Genomic DNA, 11,041 nt, shown 5'->3' with positions numbered 1-11,041 from the left:
ATCAACTCTTTAGCAAAATATCCATACGGATGAGTGACAAGTGTTGCAGAGGCTCTAGCACTTTTATATATCTATGGTCTGCAAGCAAGCTTTGGAGGACACTGTGACACACACACACATGTATGTAGCTATGTACATAGCAATTCAGGACTTCTCGCGACACACTTAAGTCAATGGGGATATTGTCGCGAGTTCAGATTCATATCTGCGGATGCCCATAAGATCATTTTCAATTGTCAATAGGCTCTCCTATTCTTATGAGGCGAATCGCCCATGTCATCTACTTACAGGCTGGACGATGGGAGATACCGTAAATTATGAAAAGGTTTTTACAAGTTGACCCCTGGTGACCCTAAATGACCTTCGACATCCACCAAAAACGATAGGCTTTTTGTACTTAATGTGGTCAACATACATACCACATATGAAATCAATCCAAGCTTTGCTTCTTGAGATACCATGTTTACAAGCTTTTCACTATTTAACCCCTGGTGACCTTAAATAGCCTCTGTCCTACACCAAAAACAATTGGCTTCTTGTACTCACTAAGGTACTCCTATGTACCAAATATGAGAACTGTCCAAGCTTCCCTTCTTGAGATATCGTGTTTATAAGCTGGGCGTCACAAACGCAAGCACACACACAAACACACACACATACACACACGCATGATTGCAAAGGTTACGATTATCATCGAAACCAAAAAAGCAAAATGAAGGAAAAATAAATAAACAAACAAATATATATAAACCAAAGAGGACGAGGCAGAGTACTAATTGTGGTTTGTTTTAATGAAATTTATTCATGTGGAAATTCAAAAGAGTGCAGGATGTACTTATACATTTTATATTGTGACATGTACGAGAAATGGTAAGCTGGTAAAAGAAAATGGTTACCAACCAGTGCCATAAATGCTTCTAAAATTTGCTTTACAGTCCACATACAACTTCCATGGAAGTTTTGAGGATTGTTCTGATCAGTGATTTGATTTCACTCATAGAGGAGAGGTATGACACTTGAAACACTGTGCTTTATCAACAATACATCGAGCATTCTCATTGGTTCATTGAAACACAGTGCTTTATCAACAATACATCGAGCATTGTCATTGGTTCATTGAAACAGTGCTTTATCAACACTACATCGAGCATTCTCATTGGTTCATTGAAACAGTGCTTTATCAACAATACATCGAGCATTCTCATTAGTTCATTGCAACACAGTGCTTTATCAACAATACATAGAGCATTCCCATTGGTTCATTGCAACACAGTGCTTTATCAACAATACATCGAGCATTCTCAGTAGTTCATTGCAACACAGTGCTTTATCAACAATACATAGAGCATTCCCATTGGTTCATTGCAACACAGTGCTCTATCAACAATACATCGAGCACTCTCATTGGTTCATTGAAACACAGTGCTTTATCAACAATACATCGAGCATTCTCATTAGTTCATTGCAACACAGTGCTTTATCAACAATACATAGAGCATTCCCATTGGTTCATTGCAACACAGTGCTTTATCAACAATACATAGTGCATTCCCATTGGTTCATTGCAACACAGTGCTTTATCAACAATACATAGTGCATTCCCATTGGTTCATTGCAACACAGTGCTTTATCAACAATACATAGAGCATTCCCATTGGTTCATTGCAACACAGTGCTCTATCAACAATACATCGAGCATTGTCATTGGTTCATCTTAGCACACCAAGTGCTTCCTCGATGTTTCATTCAGTGCTGATACCTCACAGAGTTTACAGCATCTCCAAGTAATACTTAATATATGCTACACTGCTCCTCATTCATTGTTTACAATACACAATACACATATAGTATGTCAGTGACTTCAACTATCCTAACATATTCTAGTATAGAAACTCTATGTGGTACAGTGGAAGCAAACTAATCAGTATTAAATTCCTATAATCCACTTGACAGAAACGATACAAACCCATGTACTTTACCCAAACAAAATACTTAATACTTTTCTGGTACCAAATACTACTGGCAAAAGCAAAAGGCACCCTCAAGGTGGAAGCTCACCGTTCTTGTGGGGGAAATAAAAAGCATGATCTTTCAACTTTTACCGTAAATATCTGCTTCGTCATCGTGAAACAAAAACTAATAATATTTCCTCCTCTATTGGATAGACATTCAAATGATTGATAGAGTAAATCAAACTAATAATGCTGTGAATTTACACAGATACTTGTACATATATATTCATTAATTATGAAAATTATTGCTTTACAGAATTCACAACGGCTGATCAGACACATATCCCAGTCAGTGTGACACTCTAAAATAACGTCACTTTGTGTCAAACTCAAAGTTTCCTTATTCAATTCAAATTTGGAATGGTCATGTTTTTCTCTTTTCTGCAGACATAACTGTTTCCTTGCAATGGTAAATAAGGAAGGAAGGAAAGAACACAGGAACCTGTTTTGCAATCCTCTCCTTAACCAAGACATTTTGCATCACAACTGAACCTTACTTCTAAAGTAGCTTTGACGATCGCTCGGCTAGTTATTATGAGAGGCAAATGAGATGAACTGACCTGTTAGTTCAGAGGGGACCACTAGAGGTTTGTTTCAAGGTTTTCTTCCAATGTCAAATAAAAGACATATTCTTTACTACTTCTTCTAATGTTGTTAGCTAATCCCACAATAAGGGAGGGCACGCATATTTATAATCAAGTTGGAAGTAATCAACTTTGGTTCCCTTGCATGAAGTTCGTATACACGACTCGGCACTGAATCTAAAAACAGTAAAACTAAAACATGAGGAGATCACCTTTCACCTCCTACCCCAGTACTCAATACTTGTAATATGCATAATGATTTCTCAAAGAACAAATGGCATGAGTTATAAATTGGCATAAATCATAATAGCAATAATCTTCATATTGTATGACTTCAGAGAAAGCCAGAAATGGAATCCCCACCCCCTTTTCAAACTTGCTGCCTATGAAGCAGTCGGTGCACATTTTTGCATTTAAGCATTCAATTCTCCACACTGAAGCCAACTTTTACAACGATCATGATCATTCAAGACAAAAGCGTTGAAAAGATTTGATTTACACAAAACATGGGGTGGGGAGGGGAAAGTTGGACTTCCATTCAAAAGGAAGAACAAGCAAGAACAAAAGATAGACCAACAAATTGTAACCACCCCCTGCCAAAGAAAAAAACAAAAAACGAAACGAAATGAAATGAAAAGAAAAATTGTTCGTTCTACAATTTCAAAAATCCTAACTAGGAGGTACTTTAAGAGTCCTCAGGGGCTGGCTTCTTCTCCACTTCGAATGGCACTTCAACTTCAATGACACCAGAGTCCACTATGACACATGGTTCGACGGGCGTTGATCCAGATACCTTGGTCCCTTCTATTTTCCGTACCACGCTCTGGAGGAAAAAAAGAGGGGAAAATAATGGGATAAAGCTACTACCAGAACATTCAGATGTACCTAACCCTACCCCACTTCTCTCCCACATATACTTGTTGCCCCACAAAGGGAACCTCTGAGCCTCTTTCTTGATGTCCATGCCCTACAACAACTTGCCATCACTTTCTTCATCATCTACCAGTTACGATTTTGCGTAACCACATCAAGGTTTTTAAAATTTTGTCTACTATAAAATTTACTGAAAAGATGGGGTTTTGCTTACAGAGAAAAGACGGTGACAGATTTTGCATAGCAATATTGCCATATGTGATACCATATTTTGGAGCATATGAATGATTTAAAAAAAAAATACTGGTAATGTTTTATCTTTTGTTAGGAGTCTTTTGTTAGTTTTCCCGGGGTATGTTTTATCAAGTATCAGGCAAAGGAAGAGAAAAATGCCATAAAAATTGAGTTAGAAAATACTAGTATTTTATCGGAAACACAAATTTCTGAACTTGTTTTTCACTTTCCTGCAATATTAACCAAGATCATGTGAAGTCCGGCTTGAAAAAGCTTTCTTCTACAGGCTCTGACAGTCTCCAAATGATTTATGTACTTATTCCTCACCAGCTGAATTCATGTCAATGCACATGCCGAACGGGGAAATTCTGAGTATCATTCCAGATTCTTTGATCAGTTGTGAGACACTTGTCGGTATTATTGACTTGTGGGCATCTGTGCATTCACAACAGTTAACTGTGGGACAGCCTTAGAAAGACTTTTGTTACCATCAATCACTGCTCCATGTTGCAGAATTGTTACTTAAATTTTGCTTTTTGAGTAGAGTAGTGACTTGGGGTTACTCTGATTAAGCCCTGTATTAATCACACAAATATAGTACTTCTCAATCTAACTAAGCAATACCAAACAACAGCAACGATGATGTATGTTTGGATTACAAAAATAATAATCAACAGAAACACTAAAATACAGCAATGATGATGCTATGTTTAAACAAAAATTATAACCAACTGCAATACCAAACAACAGCAATGATGATGCTTTGTTTGGACAACAATAATAACTAACAGCAATACCAAACAACAGCAACGATGATGCTATGTTTGGACATCAATAATAACCAAATGCTAAACTACACCAACGAAGCTATGTTTGGACAACAGTAATAACCAACTGCAATACCAAACAACAGCAACGATGATGCTATGTTTGGATGACAGATATAATAACCACCACAAACACTAAAATACAGCAATGATGTTGCTATGTTTGGACAACAATTATAACCAACAGCAATACCAAACAACAGCAAGGATGATGCTTTGTTTGAACAACAATAATAACTAACAGCAATACCAAACAACAGCAACGATGATGCTATGTTTGGACAACAATAATAACCAACAGCTATACCAAACAACAGCAACGATGATGCTATGTTTGGATCACAGAAATAATAACCAACAGAAACACTTAAATACAGCAATGATGTTGCTATGTTTGGACAACAATTATAACCAACTGCAGTACCAAACAACAGCAAGGATGATGCTTTGTTTGAACAACAATAATAACTAACAGCAACACCAAACAACAGCAATGATGATGCTATGTTTGGACAACAATAATAACCAAATGCAATACTGAACAACAGCAACGATGATGCTTTGTTTGGAAAACAATTATAACCAACAGCAACACCAAACAACAGCAACGATGATGCTATTTTTCGACAACAAAAACGACTATCAGCAATATTAAACTACGGAAGTGACGTTGCCTATCTAAGCAGACCCAAGTACGACTTGTGCATATAACAAACAAGTCAACACCTGTCCCAACTACTCACCATTCCTTCAATGACTTTTCCAAATACGACATGTTTTCCATCCAGCCATGATGTTACTACTGTTGTGATGAAGAATTGCGACCCATTTGTGTTCTTTCCTGCATTAGCCATGCTTAGCCAGCCAGCACCGTAATGAGACAACTTAAAGTTTTCATCTTCAAATCTGTCTCCGTAGATGCTTTTGCCTGCAAGACAGAGGGACAAGTAATTCAGCAATTATGGCCAATAAGTCACTCAATTATAAGGAGCCTTTGTTTTACTTGATCTCACCAAAGCTCGCCGTTTGGGAACGACAATAAGATAGCGATTTATCTAAAGACGATACTAGATTTAAGTCAACTCTAGAAATACGGTAATAATTAACCATTTCATTGCATTCTGAAACGTTTTCTTGCTCAGATTATTCAGATTAATATTGATCCACAAAACTCCAAAGAAAATCCAATCTTTTCATACTTTCATCTCATTCTTTTGAATGAAAACTGAAAATATGCTGTATTGTTCTAGTCACCAATAGTAACAATGAGTTTTAGCATAAAATCAATGCCATAGCTAAAAATCAGTGTCATTTCTGAGACTTTTCAATGTTAAGACAAAGGACTTGATGCAAATATCGCATTTCTTTTAATTCATAACTTGCGACAAATTTAACTTTTGGAGGATGGGAGCATTTGATTCTGGTCTTGTAGTTTATTCACACTTTTTGTAATTTGCCTAAATAATGAACACACAGACATTCTTTTAATGGTCATCAACGGTTGTTCTAAATATGCCCAAAAGTTAATTAATGGTCACACTTGCTAAAAGTTCAGTCATTTTTACTATCACCCTCAACAGTTTTTTTTTTCCACTGAGAGTCTGAGACATTGAGTCAAATGAAAAATTTAGGACTTCTGGTAAGAAGGCTTCTGGTAGCACGAGGAAAGTACAACTGACAACTTTGATTAATTTGTGCTGTGCTAAAATTGGCGTCCCTTGCTGACAAAAAAATGCTTTTAAAGCCGTCTTATGAGCACTATACAGAAAATATTCTATTGTTAATGGCTGGTATGGGTGATGTAACAGGCTTCCTCGTCTGTTACATAATCTTCCATATTTACTACGCTTTATCTCAATTTTTCACTGAAAGAAATTTTTGATGAAAGTCCTACAAATTCACTGCGGAATGCAGGGAATGTTTCGTAGTCATTAACATATGGCAGAGAAAATTGTAACGTTGATAATATGCTTTTAATTTTTATATTTTTTAAAGAAGATTTATAAAATGCATGGTCACAATATCGAGATACAATGCACAGAAAGTCATACATTTTTCTACATACTTTTGTTGCAATTTTGTAGCGTAATTTGTTAAGAAATACCAGATGGATTATCTTTCCCTGCTGGTGCATGAATGAAAGAATAAATGAGTTTTTACCTCCAGTTCCAGTTCCGTGAGTAAAGTCACCGCCTTGGATCATAAAGTCTTTAATGACTCTGTGAAACTTGCTCCCTTTGTAGCCTTCCTTACCCTGTTATAGAAAAATGCAGAGGGGTGGAAAAAGTCAAATCTTATGCACAACACATCAAACTATCTTTTTCCACAATCTTATCAAATATTTGTTCACAACATTCATCATATGCCAAAATTAGTTTTGGGATGGTTTTTGAAAGAATGCAGCTCTTACAAGTTCTGAAAATGAACAACATTGTAAAGTCTGTTAATGACTCCATTTCTTCAGTATGTTCATGGCAAAGAAACTCAAAACATACATACCCACTGACACAAAAAAAATACTAAACCTTACAATTTCTTGCACAGAATCGAAGGTTATCCATTTTTCCACCACTATTAAAAATATAAAGACAGTGGACCATTTGCTAACTAACACCTTAAAAGGGGCTTCATATTATGGAATGATACAAAACACTGTTAATTATGCAAAAATAGATATGGCTGTGTAAAGTGTGTCTCTAAGATTGTACTATGATTCTTATGTTTCAGGAAATGAAGAATGTGTTAACAGTAGGTTTCTGAAAATTTGATCAAACATTTACTCAAACTAAGACGGGCAAATGATCCAACTTAGTTGAATAAACAGACCCTAAGTAAATATTTAGTAACTTGGTTGTATTGTAACACACTAATTCCAGACTAACAAACCCTAACTAACATTTTGTGACTTGGTTGCATTGTATAACACACATTGTCTAGACAATTTTATCTGTCACAGAAAGAAAAAAAAAATGGAAAAGAGAAAACTCAAAGAACAACCTTTGTTCTACAATTCTAGCATACTGCATGTGTGTTTGTAAATATGGTTTATACTTTACCGAACGAGTCGCTAATGTTTTGAAGTTTTCGACAGTCTTCGGAACAATCTCACCAAAGAGGCCAATAACTATCCTTCCAGCCTTCTCATCACCGATTTTGACATCAAAGAAAACCTGCAGAGAAAAAAAGGAATCTGCTTAGTCCGGCCCTGTAACCAAATTGATGTTTGCTACTATGCTTCAACTTCGACTTCCAATGTCAGATCTCTCCGAACAAATAAAATTCATTTTGTGACACTTATAAATGTTTTCATGGATAAATGTTTCACAAAGAATTCGACCAACTTCTTTCTGGCTAAAACTTTGTATAGCAATTTTCCCATCAAGCATTTCCTGCCAAAGGCCATGGCCACACAACTTGGCAGCTGGGGATTATGAAAAACTTTTCGCTTTATTCATCTGACAGCTGTACAAATAAGGAGTAATTTATTGCCCTCACTATGGCTGCTAGAGTGAATATAAGACATGTCATGTCCTTTCCCTTGCAGCCAGATGAATAAGAATTCTTAAATTGTCCCTGGCCAATTTAAATATTAAAAGTAACCACTTCTAAAAAAATTGTGGCAACTAATTCATCTTTTAAGATCACAAGTATCGGCCCCCAAATGTGCTAGAAAGTCACTCTAAGCATTTTTACTACCGTCCTCTAAGTTTTTTTCCTCAATGAAAACTTAAATTGTTTAATTCAACACTTGTTAATGTCTGAAAATAACATGCAGAACTATAACATATTTTTAAAATCTTCTAGCAATTTTTAGCATGTAAAAATTTGGGACCAATATTGATAATCATTAAAATTAAGTATTTCACAAGATTTGGACAACATCTATCTGTACTGCAATGAGGATGAACAGGGTGTTTTCACTTTCCTAAGTAGCTAGATGCAGATAAACACTAGATGCAGAATTTTGCAATGGAAAACTGCCAGTCCAAAGAGGAGGAATATGTGCATCAATTATAAGCCTGCCTTGTAACTCTTCGAGCAGTCATTTAAATGAGAACGCTTCAATGTATTGAAGCTGGTATTCATCCGAGTTTTCTACATGGTGAAAAACTAAAAAACTAAAAACTAAACAAGCATGAAACATTCACAGCTGTCATGGACACTTATCCTCCAGTCCAGGTAGATGTTCTCCTGAATTGATTTTGCTGACTGCATGCATGATCAAGACTGAGCCAAGTTATGTAATAGCATCGGTCTTAGCCTAGACTACAGACTTACAATGCGAAACGGAGAAAAATACTCTTGTGCGTGCGGCACAGTCACTTACATGAGGCGTAGAGTTAGGTTGAGATTTTTCATCCAAGTACCAAAGAAATGTCATTCAGGACATGAATGTCATTCAGGTGTGGTAATTTTTTTTTGTTTTTTGTTTCTGGCGATGCTTATGTAACATCAAATCAGTAACGTAAATGTAGGCCATTACTTTAGATAGCCGTACGTTGTATTGCCTACATGTATTGTTAGTGTAGTCAGTATTGCGAAGTTCGGATCACTGTGAAATTCAGACACCCCCATTTTCCAGTGAGGAAAAAAGGACGGTAGTAAAAATGCTTAGAGTGACTTTCTAGCACATTTGGGGACGATACTTGTGATCTTAAAAGAGGAATTAGTTGCCACAGTATTTTTAGAATTTAAATTTAGAATTTTTTTTTATATTAAAATTGGCCAGGTACAATTTAAGATTTCTATTCATCTGGGGGAAGGACATGTCTTCTGAAATACACAATTCCACCATGACAACCTACAGGAAGAGCCAAGAAGTACGAAGCTACAGTTATTTTCTCTCCAAGCCGTGTGCAAGCAAGTACTTACATATTTGTCAATAAAAGTAAGTTATAGTTTTGGGGTATTTAATGCTGAGGTGTCCGAACTTCGCAGCGTCCATGCTTTACTAGTACTAGCCTCGTTCTGCTAAAATAAAAAGGAAGTCCTGTAGGCTGCAGTGGCAGTACTTTTTACTATAGTACTTGCCTAGGCCTACTCATTTTCAAGCAACTCCAACAAGTTAGACCTACATACCTTGTCAGTGACTTTGGGTTTTTCAGCTTTATCCTTCTTAGCATCTGCAGGATAAAAGAAATAAATTGTTGCCACAAGGACAACTAGAAAGACAGCCGAGAACTTCATGGCGGTTTTTAATCGAATCGTAACCACAGCCACCGTTGGTCTAGAACTTGCAGCTACTGCTGGAAACTCAGTACTAGGAATAGGATGGAAAGCCAAAGACGCTGAATTCACATTCGCAATTGTGAGACGCTTACAATTGATATTGGTTAGGCTATTGTTGATGTTGTGGCTTGTATAGACTCTGTGCAACACGTAGCTTATTGGCTTATTTCACGTGGCAGTCTCTACACTCGTACTCGTTACTGAGCGACTGTAGTCGTACTCACAGTGGAACCAATTGAGCGATGATTGGTAGCGAGTGCTTTGTCAGACCAATCAACCAATGGCTGACGTCCTGTTAATAGCAAATTGTTTTCAGACAAGGGTGAAAGTTCAATCGGATATCGTTAATAGGAAATAGTTAATTGGCTCAAGATAGACTAAACAATGATTCTACAGATGATAACATTGAGGACTGATATCGTTTTCCCTCACCGGAATGAATGATTTTTATCAAACAGAAATATCCAAATTCGTTACAGTGATGAAAAAGCTATGGAATGGATAAACATGACATAGGCCTACATGACTTGTGATTGGCCCTAAGTTTGTAGCGCAGGGGCTGGGACGACCATCACCACCTGACTCCTTGACCCGCTCGCTAACATGGAACACTATATGCACAAACAGTTTTTCAGAAACTGAATTCAGACCTTATCTCGTATTTCATATGCATTATTATCTTCGCCAGACGTGTAGTGAGTTCGTGCTCGTTCTGGGAGGGGTGTAGTAGGCTACTGTTTGTACTAACTGGAATTATGGTAAAGTTCTACGGCCACCTAGAACATTGTAAAAATATTCGTGTTAGACTCGACTAGTGTTCAGTGTCGTTTATATGAAGCCATGTTCAAAGCTGTCAAAATTCTCCATCCAGTTAAGTTGTAGTAGCTAGCCTATATCAAGTAATTATTGGACAGTCTTTGCTATATCGGTGTGCCATGTGTGTGTGTGTGTGCGCGCGTAAGAAACACGGTTGCGTTAACACAGTTCCAGTTATTACTCGTTTCAATGCGAATATTTTAAAAGGGTTGTCAGTTTTTATAAAGTTGTTTCTGTTTCTGTCGTGTACTCGTCAAAAAACCCTCTCGGGTATCACAACGAGGATGTTGTTGCGCAGCGCAGCAGTGCTAATAACAATGCGTGGGTAATCTTGTTTTAAACACCTCAAGACTAGGGTTCTCTTTAACGGCCAAGGATTGTGTATTCCAGTGTCCTAGGATAGAAAGTTGTTGTCCCTTTTTAATAAGCTGAACCAACTGCTTGTGAACGTGTTGTGACTGCAAGG

The 11,041-nt window shown here is 37.0% G+C and overlaps 1 protein-coding gene across 1 annotated transcript; it reads right to left on the bottom strand.

Annotated features, from left to right (window-relative positions):
- Nucleotides 1-776: 776 nt before the first annotated feature.
- LOC139978728 (peptidyl-prolyl cis-trans isomerase B-like) lies at nt 777-9,976 on the bottom strand. The gene is made up of 5 exons (XM_071989187.1): nt 9,610-9,976; nt 7,587-7,700; nt 6,691-6,784; nt 5,274-5,458; nt 777-3,419 (listed from the first exon to the last, which is right to left on the bottom strand). Exons 1-5 carry the CDS (start codon nt 9,715-9,717, stop codon nt 3,282-3,284), a joined length of 639 nt encoding a protein of 212 aa, XP_071845288.1. The 5' UTR covers nt 9,718-9,976; the 3' UTR covers nt 777-3,281.
- Between the last annotated feature and the right edge of the window lie 1,065 nt (nt 9,977-11,041).

This window comes from Apostichopus japonicus, chromosome 13, assembly GCF_037975245.1.
Source record: "Apostichopus japonicus isolate 1M-3 chromosome 13, ASM3797524v1, whole genome shotgun sequence".
Taxonomy (NCBI): domain Eukaryota; kingdom Metazoa; phylum Echinodermata; class Holothuroidea; order Aspidochirotida; family Stichopodidae; genus Apostichopus; species Apostichopus japonicus.
This window is presented reverse-complemented; position numbering and strand designations above follow the sequence as displayed.